This window comes from Brachionichthys hirsutus, chromosome 4, assembly GCF_040956055.1.
Source record: "Brachionichthys hirsutus isolate HB-005 chromosome 4, CSIRO-AGI_Bhir_v1, whole genome shotgun sequence".
Lineage (NCBI taxonomy): Eukaryota > Metazoa > Chordata > Actinopteri > Lophiiformes > Brachionichthyidae > Brachionichthys > Brachionichthys hirsutus.
In genome coordinates, this window is record NC_090900.1 from 14,166,216 (window position 1) to 14,186,529 (window position 20,314).

The window sequence follows — 20,314 nt, forward strand, 5'->3', positions numbered from 1 at the left end:
ATGTGGAGATACACGTGCGCGTTCGCGCTGCTGCTGCTTCTGTGTGAGGATGCATCCCCACTGAGCAAGGTAGGAGACGCGCAGCTAAACAGCACTGCTTTATTCTGCAGGACCCACGTCCGCTCAGAACCAGGAACAGGTTGTTCGAATCCCGGGCAGGTCCCGTTAGGACGGAACCCAAACCTCCACTTATTGTCTCCGCGTGTTTCCTCCAGTGGAGCCTCTGCTTCAGACAAATGAGGGACTTGACCCACACCTGACATTTCCCCGAAGCCTCTCTGTCTAAAACCGGCAGACGGTCGTGTGACTGTGTGTCTTTGATGTGAGGACATCGTCCAATGACTGTCTTTGATGTGAGGACATTGTCCTGTGACTGTTTTTGATGTGAGGACATCGTCCTGTGACTGTCTTTGCTGTGAGGACATCGTCCCATAACTGTTTTTGATGTGAGGACATTGTCACATGACTGTCTTTGATGTGAGGACATCATTCCATGACTGTCTTTGATGTGAGGACATCGTCCTGTGACTGTTTCTGCTGTGAGGACATCGTCCCATGACTGTCTTTGCTGTGAGGACATCGTCCCGTGACTGTTTTTGATGTGAGGACATCGTCCTGTGACTGTTTTTGATTTGAGGACATTGTCCTGTGACTGTTTTTGATGTGAGAACATCGTCCCATGACTGTCTTTGCTGTGAGGACATTGTCCCATGACTGTCTTTGATGTGAGGACATTGTCCCATGACTGTCTTTGATGTGAGGACATCGTCCCATGACTGTCTTTGATGTGAGGACATTGTCCCATGACTGTCTTTGATGTGAGGACATCGTCCCATGACTGTCTTCGCTGTGACAATAGGTTTAATGTAATGACAGCTTCAAGGACTCGGCCTGATGCCAGCAGAGTGTGGGAGAGATGGCACTCTGCGGGGTAACAGTAATATCTAGCTGCTCTTGTTTACACAGCTGCTGGACTCCAGTTACCCCTCACTCTCCCTCAGCCTCCTGCAGCCACACGCACACACACACGCACACACACACCCTAATTCAGGGATCTCAAACTCACGGCCCGGGGGCCATTTGCGGCTCGCAGCATAATAATTTGTGGCCCTCATGCAGGACAATATGAAAGTTTAAGGTTAATGCGGCCTGCAAGTTTTATATGATTTTTTTTTTTTTTTATTCAATGAATGAACATCTCAAGAATGTCTTGAGTTTTTGATTGTTAAAAATGCTGAAAAGAGGTTAATATTAAAAAAGTACCGTGTGTACATTTCTTTGCCTTAGCAAGAGGTTCTCAGGAATAGCGCGTTCGTTTATCATGGACTGAACGACTTTAAGCACAATATGAGTATTTAATGCCTTAAGTAGGCGCCCTCAGTGTATACGGCCTTATTGTTAAGACAGTAGCAGCAGCTTTGGGTGGAAGTTATCGGTGGTCAGTCCGATACCGTGCAGAAGATGTTTGCTGAGGAACCTTTTCACGTCGTGCTTCGGGGGGGCTGTGGCTTTGAACCCGTTTGTTCACTGCTGCTGTGTGTAGTCCAGGTTTGTCTGAATCCCCTCTGACGGCTTTCGGATGGGCTCATCCTTTTGTTTTCCGTATCTGTAATTCAAAATATTTTCACTCAAATGTTTTCAGTAACTGTTAAAAGAAAGAATTTCACTGTCCTGCGTGCCAGAACTGGCATCACGGGCAGCAAGTAAGTAGCCGGAGGAAGACTTAAGTGCACTTGATAGAGCACTTTATGTGCTCTATCACCATGGCAGCACTGTGGCAGGCAGACCTCTTCAGCATCGGACCTCTCGTAGTTGACTGGGAGTGACTCTGTGCAGTCAGCCCTCCGGTATCTGGTGGAGAGATGGGAACCATGAAGGCGCACGGCTTCATGCCCGTGGATGTTTGGTCATGCATTGTCCATTCACTTGTATTTATTTGGGCATCCTTTCAGCATCGCCAAAGCGCCAAACCCATTGTGCAGCGGTGCCATTGCAGGACGCAGAGCTCCACGGAAGGCAAATGAAACCAAACGCATCATGCTTGCGTGGCGGATGCACCTTTAACCCGTGTGTGTCTTCCACCACGTACATGTAGCAAACATTTGGACAATACAAAAATCTGAAGATGGGTCTCGGGTCTATCTTAGATTCCATTAGATTTTGAAAGCGATCCGGATACCTGTATGGATACAAAAAACTAATTCTGGATTTTCTCATTTACTTATTAAGACAATAGCAGCAGGCATATCTTGTAAAATATACATTCAATTCGCTCGGCAAAAATCACAGTGATAAAGGGGTCCGATATGGACTATCATGCGAAGTGTCTTCTGGATCTGATCCAGAATTACCTCAGGAAAAAATACTACATTTATGGATTCAAAAATCAGTTAAAACTACAAATCGACTCTGATTCACTTTGACTTTTCATGGTTGGTGTATAAAAAATAACAAGAACAATCTGTAGACTTTTGGTGATGATCCAGATCACCATGTGGACGGTGTCAAATCCAATTAGGAGGGGAACGAGCAGCTTGGCGGAGGTCTGCGCTCTCCAAGCGCTTTTCTAGTTAGTTTGAGTAGAAGGGTTGAACTACAGCTAAAATGTATTGAAAATGTACTAAAAGTCCTGACGATCTCTGCAATGTGTCGTCATGTTCAAATAGGGTGGTACAAAGTTCTCACACACCGTTTAATATTAATCCAGTAAATAAATGCCATTTTTGTCAGCATGTATCTAACGCTGGTGCAGATTAGGGGCGCACCGATCGATCGCTCCCATTTCCTTAATTTTGCGTGATTGGCCATTTTTTCCCTTTTTGCACTACAAGAAAGAAAAGCTAAAACTCCGGACACCTGATTGTTGGTTTAGCTTGTTTTGTTAGTTTGTCCTGTAGATTATTTCATTAACGACCTCGGTCTTTGTCATTTCCTTTTATTTTTAAAAGCAAAATACTGCTGTGCACTTTATTTTTGTTGAGAGACTCAAAACAGGTCTGCAGTGTAACCTGTTGCACAAATTTCGTTTGTGTTTATTAGAATACAATTGGAACATTGACGTTTTTGCTGTCAGTTAATAAAAAGAAATCTGTACCCAATGGTGGGCGGGGGGGGGGGGGGGGTGGACTCATGAATGCAGATGTGCTAACATTAGCTGCAGCTGCTGCCGGGGATTCAGTTTTTCAGGCTGTCAAACACACCCTTAAATATATTTAGTGTCTGACCAGATGCTTCCTCGGGTCTGACGGCTTGTCCTGGCCAACCTTGCATGGAAAAATCATTGCAGCTGTCTGGTAGGAGTTCTAAAGGCAAGATGCCATCCGTGTGACCAATCCCTACCCCGTAGCGCACAGATGTCATCATTGCTGCTGCTTGTAATAGATCATCAATAAGGAACATCAATGTGCTTGTATCATGACGTAGAACTTATAAACCTCATTATGTGGAGGCTCCTGCGGTCTGTGCTGTGGCTCAGATAAAAAAACATATTGATTTAGGGATGCTGCCACAAAACAGCTTTTCCATATTCTGATAGCATCTGCCGGACTATACAGTACCAATCAGCTGACCTCTGAGCTTTGTCTCTCGGGTGACCGTGCTAAAAATATTTTATTCCTCATTTGCTCAGGAAATCTGAGTCGAATGTCTTTCACTCGGCAGCGATTTATTCTGCAGCTTTTTGGCATTGTGCATAAACATATCCGTTACAAGTCATCTGGACAGAGGCCTTTGGCAGCATCTCCCCAGGCACAGGCTAATAATTAGCAGCCGCCCCTTTGCACTGTGGAATGAGTTATTGTCGTATGTGGATTTTATTAGGGAAACACTTTGTCAGCTGAATTTGTTTCGGTGTGCTTTAAAATCTTGTTTAAAGGTTTTCCAGACTTTGGCAGGAGAGGAAATGTCACATAAATTATGCACGTAGTCCTTCAGTGTATAACAATAATAATAAAAATAAATAAATAATAGGATTTTCCTAATGAAAGTACCGTATGTATTGGTCTTTGTATTGGCTATTATATTGTTAAAGGGAGTGTGTTGACAGATAAACAGCAGTAGGAATGTAGCTGTGTACCCTCAAAAGCAGGGAGTGCTTGATACACCTTGTGTTCAGATAATTAACATCCCTGTGCTAATTCCAGTCTTTCTGTGTATAGTCAGCCGCCCTCCTCTTGCATGTCCCGGCTGAATTCCCCCTTTGAACTGGGTTAACATTTACAGTGGCACAGTAAGACTGCTTATCACAAGCACCGCTAGTAATTAGATTAAAAATCCGGCAGACTCTTTGGGCTGGAATGTGGACCTGAGTTATGGTCCGAAGTATCCTTGATGGGACACAATGTGGAATGAGCCAGTGGAAACCATAGAAGGAAACACCAAGCAAAAACATATTTAATTTAAAAGCCTTTAAATTAAATATGTTATTCACACATTTTTCACATCAGGAACATTATATCAGTCGTTAAAAAACAACAATCTAAAATTGGTTTTATTTTGAAGTAGTAGACACATCTTAGAATTCGCTGTGGCTTCCATTTGGAGAGAGAGAGAGAGAGAGAGAGAGAGACGGCTGGTGCTACGACTGGACACTCCATTGTTCTTCTGTAGGATTTCAACATGGGCAGTGACAGCGAGACTTGGAGGAGGGTGATTGGGATGAACGGCCTCCCTGATATGAACATGAGTGGCGTTCTGTTGTTGGACTTCTGTGCTAGTCACAGTTTGTTCACAACAAACACCTTGTTGGAGCACGGGGATGTCCATTAGTGCACGTGGCACCAGGACACCCTCGGCTAGCGGTCGATGATCGACTTTATTGTGGTGTCATTGGACCTTTGGCCGCGTGTCTTGGTGGTGGTGAGGTAGGGGGGTGGACAGACTTGCCGTGTTTTGAGGGTCTGTTGGGAAAGTCTATCTGAGCCCTCCGTCAGTGCGGACTTCAACTCCCCACCCCCATGAGAACTTCTATCAGATCCCAGAGGAGGCTGGGGACATTGAGTCCAAATGGACCATGGCATGGATTGGCACAGGACTTCCAGAAATTTTACCAGAAAGGTAATGGCTCTTCTTTACTCGACAAAGGTAGAGTACCAAAGTAAATCTGGTTGGAATTTCTTTGACTTCTCTGTCGTTACCATGCAGGACTCAGTATTTGGCTGTGGTTGAACAATGCAGCTGGGCAGGCCTGCAGGCATAGCCTCTGTTTAAAACGTTTAATCTGCTAATCCTCTCTGTTTTCATGTGGCCCGAGGATTTGTCAACCTGCTGCTTTCTATCTAGACATGGGTCAGGATTGGCCTGGCTCAGCACAGAGGAGTCCTGCCCTTTACGAGACCCCCTCCCTGGAATAATGAAAAAACGTACAACCTCTCCCCATCTTTCCCCTTCAGGCATCCTGCATTCCTTCTCTAATGAGCCCCCACCTCCTCAACCTTTCCTCACCCTGCTGCTGCCAAGCTAAAAGACTTCTTAAAAATTAAACGATGGAAAGCCAACATCCATCCCTCCACCCATTTTCTTCCGCTTTGTAGGTCACAGAGTTGCTGGAGCCTTTCCAAGCTTGATATGGGTACACCCCGAATGCGTCGCCAGCGCACTGCAGGGCCATACTCTCCAGTGTCTCCGGTTTCCTACCACCACCAAAAATGTGCAACATAGATGAATTGGTGACACCAAATTATCCATAGGCGTGAGTGAATGATTTGTGGCCCTGCGACAAACTGGCGACTTGTCCAGGGTGTACTCCACCTCTTGCCCATAGACTGCTAGGATCGGCTCCAGTAGGTTCTGTGACCCTCTTTTATTTTTTATGAATGCATGCATTTAACATGGTTTTGTTTGACAGCATGGAATTTGTAATACAGTTCATTCATTCATTATCCAACCGCAGACACGGGGAGAACACGCAGACTCCTCACAGAATGGCCACAAGTCGGAGACGAACCTGCGACCATCTCGCTGTGAGGCAACAGTGCTTACCACTGCGCCACCGGGCCGCCTAATACATACTAATAAAAATTAGCTGCAGCAAATCAACCAATATTATTTAGAGCAGTTTCTTGGCTTCCTCACCTTCTCACTGTAGAAGCATATCTGTGTGACAAGGGACATTAATACGACACATCTTGCAAAGTAGTGAAGCCCTAAAGCATGGCATCAGATTAAAAACACATAGTTTTCATGGCTAAGCTTAACAAAACTGTTGTTTTCGTCTTTTGCTTGTTGGTGTTTAGAAAACACTAAATTCAAAAAGTTAGAACAATAAAACAGCTGCAGCAAAAGCAATTTGCAAATACAACCTGGCAGACCTCCGTCCAATAAAAGAACTCTCCCGTCACTCTGAAGTGAAAAATACTTTCACTGCGCCAACACAGAGACCACCTGGGCATTCCATGAACTGCCAAATCTGTACCATCACGCCTGGCAACCGGAGGACACGCCAAAGTCCTTTGCTGTGTTTACCGCTGAGTCCCACTGGCTCACATTCAACAGAGGAAGCATGCGATTATTTTTCTGGGCTGGTTTTCCTTCCTTCACTGGGTTATTTGTGGAAGACCAGCGGGGTTGAAATAATGGAATGCAAGGCTGGAAGAATTCAGGATTCACTGATGAAACATGTTCCTCAAAGAAACTGCCAGACTGAATGGGTCGGGGTGCGTATAGAGGAAATATCCTCTTCTGATCTGCAAAACTACTGCTGAGTTTTGCACGAATGCGTTTTTTTGTTGTTGTTGTCATTAGACTTCAATCCCACTTGATGTCTCCCAGGTTTTTGGAGAGACCGAGCCTGTTCGGATGACTTCAGAAGGTTCCGACTGCCGCTGTAAGTGCATCATGCGCCCCCTAAGCAAAGACGCCTGTGTGCGGCTGCGGAGCGGCAGCGTACGCGTGGAGGATTTCTACACAGTGGAGACGGTCAGCTCCGGATCTGACTGTAAGTGCTCTTGCACGGCACCACCGTCCTCCCTCAATCCCTGTGAGAATGAATGGAAGATGGAGAAGCTGAAGAAGCAGGCCCCCGAGTTGCTGAAGGTGAGGGAGTGCGTGCCGTTAAGACAACGGTGACAATATACATACATGCTTCATGCTGTACATCCCAAACTGGCCGATTCTCTTTTTTTCCATTTATATTTATTTTAAAATGTGGCAGCTTTTGTCCTCCATAGTTAGTCGCCTCCATGCCGAGTCTGGAATAAAAGGCTGACCATTGGAATAAATACTGTGGACATAAAATATTTAGTAAATTTGATCAAAACATTTAAAGTGACATTTTTAGGCATAATCAATAAAAAAAAAAACTCTTCACATTAAACCCTTCGCATCTTTTCTCCGGCTTACATGACATTAAAATAAAAACTGTGTGTTTAGGATTATTGGTATTGCAGTACAACTGCTTTTCACAAAAGGTCTTTCTTCAGCTCTCCACTCCATGATGGGTGGATTTTATGACATCATTGGTCCGTGACGACGTTAGCGTACGCCTGCACGCCATGTACCGGAAGAGACATCAGATCCAGATGCTTGATCAGACTCGGTCGGTCGATCTCCTCTCAGCTGGTGATACGGAATCCACCTGCAACCAAATGCTGCATCGGCAACATCTCTGCACAGCAAACGTGGTGATGATGTCATGACCGTCAAAAACAATCAAATCCCACAACCGCAAAAGCCCGGATGAACAAACCGCGACTGTCTTGGCTGTAAGGAGGCAAACGCCAGGGAGATCCTGACTCCTCGTATCATGGAGCGAGAGCGAGAGATCTCAGAGCCATAACAGCAAAGATATGTGGCAGGTGATCCAAAACAGCACAGCAGGACGGCCCTCATCATGAGTCGGACCACACTGCCAGATGAGCTTAGCACACCTGATGCTTGCTTTGTCCCCCCCCCCAACAAAGAGTCAGCAGTGAGGTCCACGCTGCCTCCCGAGGACCGGACGATGTCGGGGTCGACCTGTTGAATGTGTCGAGCAGCTGGAGCTGATAGCCTCCGAGGGCTAACAACATGAAGACGATCACCGTCTCGAAGCAGGCGACTCCACTCGACCTCCAGCAAACCAAAGCCGTGCCGGCCGCTCTGAGGCCTCGTCGGTTTGCTTTTCGGTTTGCTCCATCCGCACAGGAAGCCGTTTCCACGTTCCTTCATTCAAACAAGGCACAACAAATGTGTACTAAAACACGCTGTACATACTAGGCGCTTATCGCAACCTCCTCCGCATGCCATGTTTGTTGTTGTAAAAAAAAAAAATGTTGAATCTTCCCTGCATTGCTGCAGATGTATCGCTTCCAAATTGAAATTGTACTTGATGTTCATCACACAAAATAATGTTGAACGTTGTCCATAAAATTTAAATACCCGAAAGAAGAAAGTAGTTGTATTCTATGACCTCCCGCCTCTGCTAGTCGTTGACCCTGCCTGCACACAGCCGTCAGGAGCTGACGAGTAATGCTAGCTCTCCTCCTCCTGTGGCGCTGACCAGCTCCAGTCGATGGTGGACCTCCTGGAGGGAACGCTCTACAGCATGGATCTCATGAAAGTTCACTCCTACATCAACAAGGTGGTGTCTCAGATGAACACTCTGGAGGAGGTAGGCAACCAAGCGACTCACGCTCTTCCTTTTGGTGGTTTGTGCTCATTTTTGTGGACGCTGAAGGTTTTTATTTATCAGTGAGTAAGTTTGTAGATACGAGAAAGGCATCATCAAATAGTGAAAACACAAAAACGGTGTGCAAATATGTGAATAAGCGGAATGTTTAGACGTATTCACACTTATGAAGGGAACGTCATGAATGGGTGTCAGTAGAACTCATTTGTCAGTGCATTGATGATGAGGATGATGAGGATGGTATTATCTTACAGACAATCAAGTCAAACCTCACGCGTGAGAATGAATTTGTTCGGGACAGCATGACGAGCCTCACCAGCCAGTTCAAGAGATACGAGAATTACTCCAACATCATGATGAGCATCAAGAAGGAGATCTCCAGCCTCAGCCTGCAGCTGCTGCAGAAGGACTCCTCCGAGAGCAAAGCGCAGGCAAGAAAACACCGCTCGGCATTCAGGCACCACCGAACAAGTGGGATTGTGGTACGCTGAGACGTTGTGCTGGTGGCAGTAATCGCAGCGGTGATGTTACCAGCACATTGGAAGCAGCCGCTCCATCTATCCATCCATGATACTGACCAAAACAAGAACACGAGCGTCCTCCACTGAGGTAGGGCGAGGGACTTGAACTTTGATTAGAGCCGCTACATCATCATGGCTGAAGTTGTGCTGGCTGGGGTGCCTGTTGGAGGTTTTCTAGGCACCAGAATCAGACCCCAAGGTAGACCCTGAACGCAATAGAGGGATCTTCAGGGAGGAGCTGGAAAATGTGGCGGGATGGATGGATGGATGGACGGATGGACGCACGTTAAGTCAGACACGAGCTATTAATACACTGATGAACAGGAAGAGGTCTGTGATATTACATTTATTAAAGTGTCACCAGTAAATTCCGATTGTGTCCGTGTTCACAGGAGACGAATGAGAAAACAGAGGCTGTGAAAACGGCCAACAAGAAGGCCTCTGGAGACAAACCCCCACACAAGTCCCCCAAAGAAAAGCCCGCAAAGCCCAAAAAGGAGGCCGTTAAACCGGGCAAGCCAGTCAAGCCTGAGCCTACGGGCAAAGCCAGGGTGGCTGGCCACCAGCCCGGCGTGGTGAGGGGCATCACGTACTACAAGGCTGCCAAGAATGATGAAGAAGAGCAGAGAGAAGGTGAGGGCGAGCAGGGCGCCGGTGCTTTCACAGAAACACACACACTCAGCTAAAGCAAATTCAGCCGCACTCATCTGTGTGTACCCCCCCCCCCCCCCCCGGGGGGTGTGGAGAAAATGATCAGCTGAGTTTATCCAGTGATCTAATCATGGGGAGGTCACAGAACCAGAGACAGGATCGTTATCGGCTTGTTCATTTCCACGAGAGGTCATTATAACGTTTTAAGAAAGTGCTGCACAGGCTTGAGTTGTGCTGCAAACCTGACCGTTCAGGAAAAAGGCAAAAAGAAAGGGAGTCTGGCCTCGTGTGATGCACGAGGTGCAAGCGAGCCGAGTCAGCGGATTGGTGGCGCATCCCGCCCGCAGGAAATCCAAGCCTTCTATTGACACACGGCAGAGATGGGAATGCTTCAGCTTCACTTCTCACAACAACGAGCGGGGGGGGGGGGGGCTCCTTCCAATCCTCCTCACGTCTGGATGAGTGGATAGCTATGCTGCGTTTGAACAGGGCACACGCACATGATGCTGTCAGGCTCGGTGTCCCGCCGTGCACCCCGTCACATTCACCAAACCACTGAGCTGCACGTCCCGAATCGCTGACAGAGCGCTTCCTGCAGGAACCAGTTCGCCATTACGAGCAGGACGAAGCCCCTTCCTGCTGTTTCAGTGTTGCTCTTTGTGCAGCGACACACGCTTTCAGGACAGTCCATTATTTTGCCTTTCTTCTGCCGAAGAGACTGATCACAGTTCACGGACTCCAGCCGAGTGAAATAGATTTTTAATCAATTGGTTGCAAATATCAATCGATCAATCGCTTTGCAATCAGATTCTTTCACTTCTGCCTTACAAATCCTTTGGAGAGAAAATCAAATGCAAACATAAAGACATGATGCAAAATCCTTCCATTAATGAATGTATGAGGTATCATGTAACAAAAATAAAACCACATTCACTTGATATACAGATAGTATACTGGCCAGTATGTTTGAATATGCAACATATTTCTTTAAAAGGGCGGTGTTGATTACTGCTAGTGGAATCTGGGGGAAACTCCACCAGACCAGGTTCGGTGTGCAGCATCTGTTACCATGGCGATCTCACAGCGTGAAAGGATAAATGCCTTTGTGACGTTGTAAACTTTGGCTTGAGGCTCGGTTTTCTCACTTACCCAGTACTCCCACTTCCTCCCACCCCTCTCAGACCATTCTGCCAAAGTGTTCACGGTGCATCACGTCACAGAAAGCCAGTCAGAGGACGGGGGAGCTGAAATTCTTCTGGAAGCCATGGAGGCAACTGCTGTCCAACCCATCACCACCACTGCGGTTCCCACCTCCACAGCTACGACCACCACCACAACTCCGAGCACAACGACCGCCAGCACTGCTGCACCCACCACCGTCAGCACAGCAGCTTCTGAAAGACCGTCTCCCACCATCGTACTGGTGCTGGACAACTCCAACAACAACAGTCGGCCCCTTCTCCACAGAGCAGGTCCGGTACTGCATGCCCCTCGATGGGAAAGCTTAGATGGAGACACCCATAGAGAAGCGCAGGCGTGAAACTGAACCCTCGATAATGTCGGGCCGTCTCTGCCGGGCGTGGATGTTCTGAATATTCTGCTTGATTCTTCCAGGGAAGATCCTCAACTGTGAAGGGACGGTGGCATCTATTGAGCAGCCGGAGAAGCAGCACAGTTACGGGCGCAACGAAGGAGCCTGGATGAAGGATCCGCTGGCGAAAGACTCAAAGATCTATGTCACCAACTATTACTATGGCAACAACTTGGTGGAGTTCCGCAACCTGGATAACTTCAAGCAGGGTATGCTTCATTTGGGGTTGGGCTCTCTTTCCAGAACCTTAACTAAGGCTTAGTTCACGCTGCAGGCTGAAGCGAACCCAAATCTGTATCCGATCTTTCCATGCTAGTCTGAACGACCCAGGCCACATCGATGTGCGGTCCTAGATCCGATACGTGTCCGATCTTTTGCCGTGCGACTTCAGTCTGAACGGCCAGGTCGCGTCCATCCGACCTACGCGTCGCTGATACGCGACTCATACATATATACGTACGCCACTATTGTGCGACTCTCCACCCACGCGTTTCTTTGCAGAGACGTTGTTGCGACTGCCTGTCAGAGTATTTTCTCTAGACACCCTGTGTAAAAATAATTATACACACACAAAATGAATCAGGCAGACAAACTTCGACACTTTACCGATCGGGAGAGGAGCGTCCGTCCAGCAGCTACGTACGATGACCTCTGGCGATCCCGTCGCTCAGGACAATTTATTAGTACAGTAGAAGTAGGCGGTTCTTAGCTATTTGCATAGACCCCTACCCCCCACGATAATCCAGACCAAGGAAATTCCCCTGGAGAGACCCTCGTGGTTCCCTCATGGGTCCACCATTTTTAAAGACTCTACTATGTGACAATGAAAATGAAATAATTATCCTAACACTGCCCGACAAAACGGCATGGCTAAATAACTGGCTCTCTTCCTTGTTAATCATCTTCTTAAAAATATGAAGTGGTAAATCTGCTGCTCCGGTTGGACAACAGTTTTAAAATCGCCACATACGTGCCGCCGTTACGTTCAGATTTACAGGAGTTCGCATATGAGTCGCATTTAATTGGAAATGTGAACGAACTCATGTGAACGAAATTGCAAAAAGAAAAATCGGATTTCACACAGATTCAGCAGTGAGCCCTGCATTGTGAAGCTCGTGTGAGTTTCCACTCATCAGTCCCGTGTAGTTCCGTCAACTGCAGATGCATGTGTTGGCTTGTATCAATCGGCTTTTTCGGTAAAAAAAAAAAAAAGAACAATGTGTATGAAATATGATCCGTTTTTGCAATAAAGGGTTAAGGTAGGAGAAAATGCTGAATGCGTTGGTCATAAGCCAGTGATAGTAGGTGTGTGCAGTAGGTGTGAGTCTTACATTGATTTTAGGCTGCTACCTGGGCTTTGGAGCAAAGCTTCAACAACAGGGAGCTTTTATGGTGTTGAGAAGCTGCAGCGTTTATACTCTGACTCACTGCATCCTACATGATGCTGTACATTTACTGCCAAACATTACACACACACGCACACGATGAGGGAACACTGTGGTTCATGTTCTTTCTGTGTGTTTTCATTACAACATGGAGACGAGCTTTGTTTGAGAATGGCTGAGGCAATGAGGCGGTTCAACTAAAACAGCAGAGTTGGGAAATCCTTCCTGAGATCACTTCGAGCCTCCTCAGAGGGGCAACATAAATAGGAGGGTTTCTCCCTGGGGCAAACTGAACTGCTTGAAGGAAAGCAGTGTTGGGCAACATTTATCTTTCGTGGAATCCGCCACAGATAACCTTTTTGGGGATGTCATAATTTATATTAGCCCCCAAAAACCAAATATCTTTTTACTCTTCCAATGATACCTCTGTTGTGTTTTTTGCCTGCTCCTCATAGAAATATCTAACATGCCCAAATATAAGCAGCAATGGATAGATAGATAGAGAGGGAACTTTATTCATCTCTTGGGAAGAGTCCCTCAGTGAAATTAAGGTTGTGTTCTTATACATAATGGCTGCATTAAACTCACCCACACATCAGCCAATAGGAACATGAAACACCAACTATCTGTGTTGATTAAAGTCATAAAGTATAAAGTCAGGTCTGACCTCGGCCACGCCCACCAAGTCAACTAGAAAAGCACTCAGAGAGCGCAAACCTCCGCCAAGGCACAAAAAAATAATAACCCATTTAAAAATTCCTGGATCCACACGGTGATCTGGATCATCATCAAAAGGTTCTCGATTGTTCTTGGTGTCGTTATACACCAACCATGAAAAGTCAAAGTGTCTGAATCTGAACTTGGCCTTTATGAATTTCACACAAGCAAAGATTCACGCAGGTAACTCAATGGGGAAACACACGTATGTTGCACTGATTGAAGTGATGCAAGTTCAGTGAAAGGCCGATGCAACGATTTGCACAATGGTTCGAGTTGAACTCGAACATCTTTGCCCCAGGGCACTTCCCGGCGCTGCAGCTTGGATGAGAGCTTAAATAGTCGATTACTAAAAATAGGTACAAGTTCTCTTTTGTCCCACTCTGGTGACCCTGCCTGTGGTGACCCTGCCTGTGTTTATGTATGGATGTAACCTGTTTGCATGTTTGCACTGTTTTTATCATGTATACTATACACCTTTACAACGATGCTGCTCTTAACTCTTGTCTTACATGTCCCTTAAACGTAACTCTTGTCTTACATGTCCCTTAAACGTAACCTCTGTCTTACATGTCCCTTAAACGTAACTCTTGTCTTACATGTCCCTTAAACGTAACTCTTGTCTTACATGTCCCTTAAATGTTGTAGAAAGTGTGTGGAACTGCTGTAAACCAAATTGCCCTCCGAGGGACAAAACAATAAAAGTGAAGTGAAGTGAAGTGAAATATTGTTGTCAATTTTTCCTTGCAACTCTAACTTCATTTCTTTCAGCGTGCCAGTCAAGCCAGTGAGAAACAGCTTGAGCCGCTGCCCATCATGCAGCTGGGTGCACAGCTCATCTCTGGATGGGCCGTCTCACTTCAGTCTGGGGTTGAGCAGCCAACTAATCACTAGAGTTTGACCCCCACTAACCTGCTGACGTTGATTCATGCCGATTGTCCAATGAGAATGATGAGATCTGAGGAATGTCTTTGGGTTGTCTCATTGCTTCTGTGGATTGGAACGATCCCTCCTTCCATATCCAAATCACGTGAGGAATTGGATTACACTCTCCCAGAGATTTAAAATTATCTCCCCTCATATATCTTGGCGTGTCGATCAAAATGTGTTTGGACAATGGGCTTTCTAAATGTGCTTCCATGTGAGGCATCGACAGCGGCGTGAGATCGCAGCTGTGTGCAGATGACTGGGTATTTGGAGCGGTGCTAATGCCTGCTGTTCTCTGACATGCGCTCCGGCCTTCCCTTTGAACTGGGCACAGGGAAAGGGGATTAAGAGTGGCTCGGGCTCAGGGCTAGGGGCAGTGGGGGTGGTGATGGGGGGGGTCTACTGCATGTTGCTTTTGTCATTTACCAAGCTTTTATTATCTTTATCTGAATCGTACTTCCTGAGGTTTGAAGGTTATAACAGCAGATAGGAAGTGATTAGGAAACGACACCCACCGTGCACAACCCTGAACAAACTGTGTCGCTGTCACGTGAAGCCGGCGTGTGCACGGTCTGCTTTGGTGCAAACATTGCCTTTGGCATCGTATCAGCTGAGCACACATACTGCTGACTGTTTGCAGCTCGTAGTCAGTGAATGAGAACGCAGAAATCAGCACAACAAGCAAGCAGGCCTGCAGCATACGTCCGTAATGACGTTTGTTTGTTTGTTTGTTTGTCTTTTATCAGGATTATGGAAGAACCGCTGGACCGATCTTGATGAAAAAATATTTGAAGCTGGATTTTGGTCTAATTTAGATCCCATTAAATGTTGAGCGTGATCCGGATACCCATCTGCATACAAAAAAAAAATTAAAATTAAAATAAATTTGTAAATGGCGAAATCAATTTCCCAATTTACTTATAATTGCGATTTCTTTCAAAAATTCATATCTTGTAAAATATGCATTCAATTCAATCACCAAGAGTCATAAACGTGTCCGATACACACTATCGTGGAAAACTTTTACCTTTCATGGTTGGTCTATATAGATACCAAGATCAATTTATAACCTTTTGATGATGATCCTGATCTCAATGTGGATCCAGGAATTTTAAATCTTTTTCGGTGTAAATCCAATTATGAGGAATGAGCAGATTGGTGGAGGTTTTCGCTCTCCAAGTGCTTTTCTAGTTATTATTATCCTAATTATTGCTGACTGTCGATCAAACGTATTAATCTCTTTAATGATTTAATTACACGATGAAGCATCTTTTGATGCAACCGACTGCTTTATTATGGCTCGCCATTCATTCTGTTCAGGCAGAGTCCCACCGAGTTAAATGTCGGTTTCTCACTCCTATTCGCTGGCCTGCGACGTCCTGATAAGTTGCTGTTTGACGCCAACGTGTACCTGACATGCATTTTTTTCAAACGTCAAAGCTGTGTAGTTGAACAACAATAAAGCCTTTGTAACATTTGTACAGAATGGCAAGGCTCAGAGGTTCATTGTGCAACCGTCGTCCTCTAACCTCAACCCATGGCATCACTTCAGCACTCCGCTGCAACTGCCTATAAATGTGAATTATAATATGAGTATAATATGAGTATAATATGAGTATAATGCTCCTCGGCAGTCCTGAAACCTGACGAACAAATTTCCTATTAGCATCCAAAAGGTGATTGCCTTGTCCCTTCTTTGTTTTCTGCCCCACCAAGTGTAGAAGTATCTAAACTCTCTACCAGTCTCTCAGAACTGTCGAAGCCTCTTGGATGAGAGGTGACACGTCTTTGATCAAACTTGAACAAGTCCAGTTGATGCTTCTTTTTTGCTCATTGTAATCAAAATCAAATCAAGTGAGTGAAGGCTTCCCTCTTGCAGTCCGGAGAGCAAGATGTGCTGTCACTAGCACGTGGTGTGTAGAATGGAGCGATCTTAGTGTTAATTCAATACTCCAAGGGTGTGAGGATCCCTTATCGTCAGCATGCGTTTGGTTTTCACATGCGCAGATTTTTAGATCCACCGCTTTACAATAAGCAGGACTCCAATCCAATCACGAAGGGTAGAATAGCCGAGTCCTGTTTTGTTTTTCGGACTCAAAGTAGTCATAGCAGTGACTTGAAGCCAAAAATTCCTCATCTGAACTCTGAACTATCTTGCTGGAACCGAGGTGTGATAAGAATGGTCTGACTTTGTGCCACAGTGGGCTCTCTGTGGGAGCTTTCTTTAGGTCATGCAAATGAAAATGATTTTCACCCAAGATGTAAAATAATCCATTAAAGCTGGCTTAATATTCTTTTTCATTGTAGGCCGATGGAGCAACCTTTTCAAATTGCCTTACAACTGGATCGGGACAGGCCACGTGGTTTACAACGGAGCCTTCTACTACAACAGAGCCTTCACAAAGAACATCATTAAATATGACCTGAGGATGCGATACGTGGCAGCCTGGACGCTGCTGCATGACGTGGTTTATGAGGACACCACCCCATGGAAATGGAGAGGCCACTCTGACATCGACTTTGCAGTGGACGAGAGTGGCCTGTGGGTAATCTACCCTTCCATTGACTACGACTACAACCAGCAAGAGGTGATCATCATCAGTAAACTGGATCCAGGAGACCTGTCACTGAAAAAGGAGACAACCTGGAGGACAGGTCTCAAACGGAATTCCTACGGGAACTGCTTCATCATCTGCGGCGTCTTGTATGTTGTTGATGTGTACAACCAAAGGGAAGGTGAAGTGAACTACGCGTATGACACCCACACCAACACCGTAGCCATCCCACGGCTGCCCTTCACCAATGAGTACTCCTTCACCACTCAGATCGACTACAACCCGAAGGAGAAGGTTCTGTATGCCTGGGACAACGGCCATCAGCTGACATATCAGGTGCACTTTGTCGAACAGTGAGCGTGGCTCACAGGACGTCTGCCAGTGTAGCACAAGCCAAGAGAGAAGACAGTATTCAACAGCTAAGAAGCAGCCATACAGAAGAGAACCGGCCTTCCACTACCAACACATGCTATTCAAACAAACCTCACAGTGTACATGCCTCAAACGTGTTTTGGGATGTGACTACAATATAGCAATAGAGTCAATAGAAGAGTGGAAATAATCATAATCTCAAAGGTTGAGTTAAAGCTACACTAAAGCTTTGAGATGAAATTTTATTTTCAAATATCAAGTATCAGCAGGCCTGCTAGCAAACAGTCAGACACGTCACTTAAATGAGATTTTCTGTGGACACGCTCCTTGACTACTTCTACTACTGTACTTTCTGGTTGTCCTGTGAGGGGTCACCGCAGAAAATCAACGTTCTCCACTTCACCCTGTCCTTTGCATCGTCCTCCCCAACACCAGCCACTCTCATGTCCTCCCTCACTACGTCCATGTATCTTCTCCTGGGTCGTCCTCTAGTCCTGTTCCCTGGCAGCTCCATCCTCAGCGTCCTTCTACCGATATAGTCCCTGTCTCTCCTCTGGACATGTCCAAACCATCAAAGTCTGGTCTCTCTGACCTTGTCTCCAGAACGTCTAACCTTCACTGTCCCTCTTATTGTCTCATTTCTAATCCTGTCCAACCTGGTCACTCCCAAGGAGAACCTCAGCATCTTCATCTCCTCCACTTCTAGCTCCGCCTCCTGTCTTTTCCTCAGAGACACTGTCTCTAAGCCGTCCATCATGGCTGTCCTCACCACTGTCTTGTAGACCTGTCCCTTCGTCCTATCACAGAGCACACCTGATACTTTCCTCCACCTGTTTCAGCCTGCCTGCACACGATTCTTCACCTCCTTTCCACATTCTCTCCATCACTCTGCTCTGTTGACCCGAGGTACCTGAAGTCCTCTCCCTTCTTTACATCTATTCCTTGTAACTTCAATGTCCCCCCTGGGACCTTCTCATTTACACACATGTACTCTGTTTTACTCCTGCTCACCTTCATTCCTCTCTTTTCTAGAGCAGACCTCCACTTCTCTAGATTCTCCTCTACCTGCTCCCTGCTCTCACCGCAGATCACAATGTCATCTGCAAACATCATATCCCGAGGAGCTTCCTGTCTCACCTCATCTGTTAGTCTATCCATCACCATGGCAAACAAAAAGGGGCTCAGAGCTGATCCCTGGTGCATCCCACCTCTACACTAAACTCCCCTGTTACTCCTACTGCACACTTCACTGCTGTCGTACAACTGTCATACATGTCCTGAACTACTCTGACATACTTCTCTGCCACTCTAGACTTCCTCACGCAGTACCACAGTTCCTCTCTGGGAACCCTATCATAGACTTACTCTAGATTTACAAACACACAATGCACACTCCTTGACTCAATGTCATTTTGGTGCCCTGTCGGGACTTCATAACCTGTCTATGGTGCAGCTGACCTAAGTCTTTGCAAAGGATAAGTGGTCAAAGATAACGTAATAATAGATGTATTTTCGTAGTTTTTGAGGCATTAAACTGAAATGTGTGCCTAAATATGAACAGTGGCTGAGTGTGATGGGGCTCAGTAAATGGATTCGATGTAATAAAGAAACGGCATTAATTAAATTCAGTGTTCTGCTAAGATTGTTGTTGGCTTAAACTTTTAACTTAGCTTAGCCGGTCAAGCTAAGTTAAGTCTACCTTGTAGCATTGCCAATTTTAACAACTGTTAACAGGCTTTCTAATCTTGAATCATTGTATTGAATCATCTTTTGCAAGATATTAATTGTAACCAATTATTGTTCTTTTGCTCCACCCCCAACATTTAATTCAACCAATGAGAGTACTTCTGTCTCCAAAGTGGTACGAAATGTTGGTGAAACTAAACTAGCAGCTTTTATTGAACATCAACTCCATCCTACCACCAAGCACTTTGATCAATGCCTCCCCTTTCATTATTCCGGCCTCGTATTGCTTCCTGTCTCTTTCGTATTGGTGGTGCTATGAGGGATGTGTTGTGCAGAATACAACTCCAAAAAGGAAACATTTTACATGTGCTGTTTTCAGAACATATTTAACTAGAAACATACAACTTTTATTAATGTCCGAGCATCTTGTCTGTTGCATAAAAACATTTGGCTTTTGTATTGTATTTTTATTTGCATAACCACTACATTTGTCATTATTAGTGAGTATTCGAACAATTTCACCTCATTTGAAATTAACATCTATAATCAGCATCTTTTATCAGGCCGTAAACCATGAGCTCTTTTGTTTTTGGCCTTGACCGAGGGTACTGTGCATCATGGGAATGATAAACTCATAATTCACATTATTTGTAATTATCAGTGTATTAAATGTTTCCATAAAGGCAATGCTGATTGCAATGAAATAATGTGTTCACTTGCAAGGTATTTATAATATTGTCATGTTATTTAACACTTGAAACCAGCTGTGTGGGTCTGTACTAGAAAATAAATTTTTCCATAATAAGTGTCCGTTGTGAGTCAATCAGCAGTGACCCAGAAAATGCCAAGGGATAGCCAGACTTGTCTTACCCATCATGTTTTGAGGGGTTGATGAGCAGTGAGTCAGACCTTCTTATTTCTGGATAACTAAGTGCTCCTGGGTTGTGTTTTGCTCAAGGGCAAAGGTCACCATGCTCTGCTGGTCTCAGTCCCAAAATACACGAAAAGCACCGGGTCATGGAAATAAGGGCACGACGGCCTAATTTCTTGGCCAGTGAATTGCACTTTTGTTCCAAATCATGCAATTCCGGAGCGAGGGATTGAAATAGGACTATTAAACGCTGGGTGAGTCGGGTCCACACATGTGGTCCTCGTTTCAGAGAATCAGCTCCCCAGCTCTCGGTTCTCTATTCAGAGAGCATCCCAGTGCCCTGCGATGGTTTTCACACCCAGATAATCACGTTCGTTAGCGAGTGCAGGGCAAGGCTGGATGAAAGCTTGATGAGCACAGCACTAATGGTGTA

General features: G+C 45.7%; 1 protein-coding gene across 1 annotated transcript; it reads left to right on the forward strand.

Moving 5' to 3' along the window:
* Window positions 1-17,309, forward strand: LOC137893134 (olfactomedin-like protein 2A). Its single transcript, XM_068738577.1, has 8 exons — window positions 1-69; window positions 6,769-7,032; window positions 8,480-8,587; window positions 8,860-9,036; window positions 9,519-9,759; window positions 10,959-11,249; window positions 11,392-11,577; window positions 16,705-17,309. Exons 1-8 carry the CDS (start codon window positions 1-3, stop codon window positions 17,307-17,309), a joined length of 1,941 nt encoding a protein of 646 aa, XP_068594678.1.
* The last annotated feature ends 3,005 nt before the right edge of the window (window positions 17,310-20,314 follow it).

Bases quoted from the DNA above. Each gene is read 5' to 3' on its own strand.
- LOC137893134 (XM_068738577.1), top strand. From the start codon at position 1: ATGTGGAGATACACGTGCGCGTTCGCGCTGCTGCTGCTTCTGTGTGAG. The intron at 8,588-8,859 runs GTAGGCAACCAA...ATTATCTTACAG, and splicing joins AGATGAACACTCTGGAGGAG to ACAATCAAGTCAAACCTCAC. The intron at 11,578-16,704 runs GTATGCTTCATT...TTTTCATTGTAG, and splicing joins CCTGGATAACTTCAAGCAGG to GCCGATGGAGCAACCTTTTC.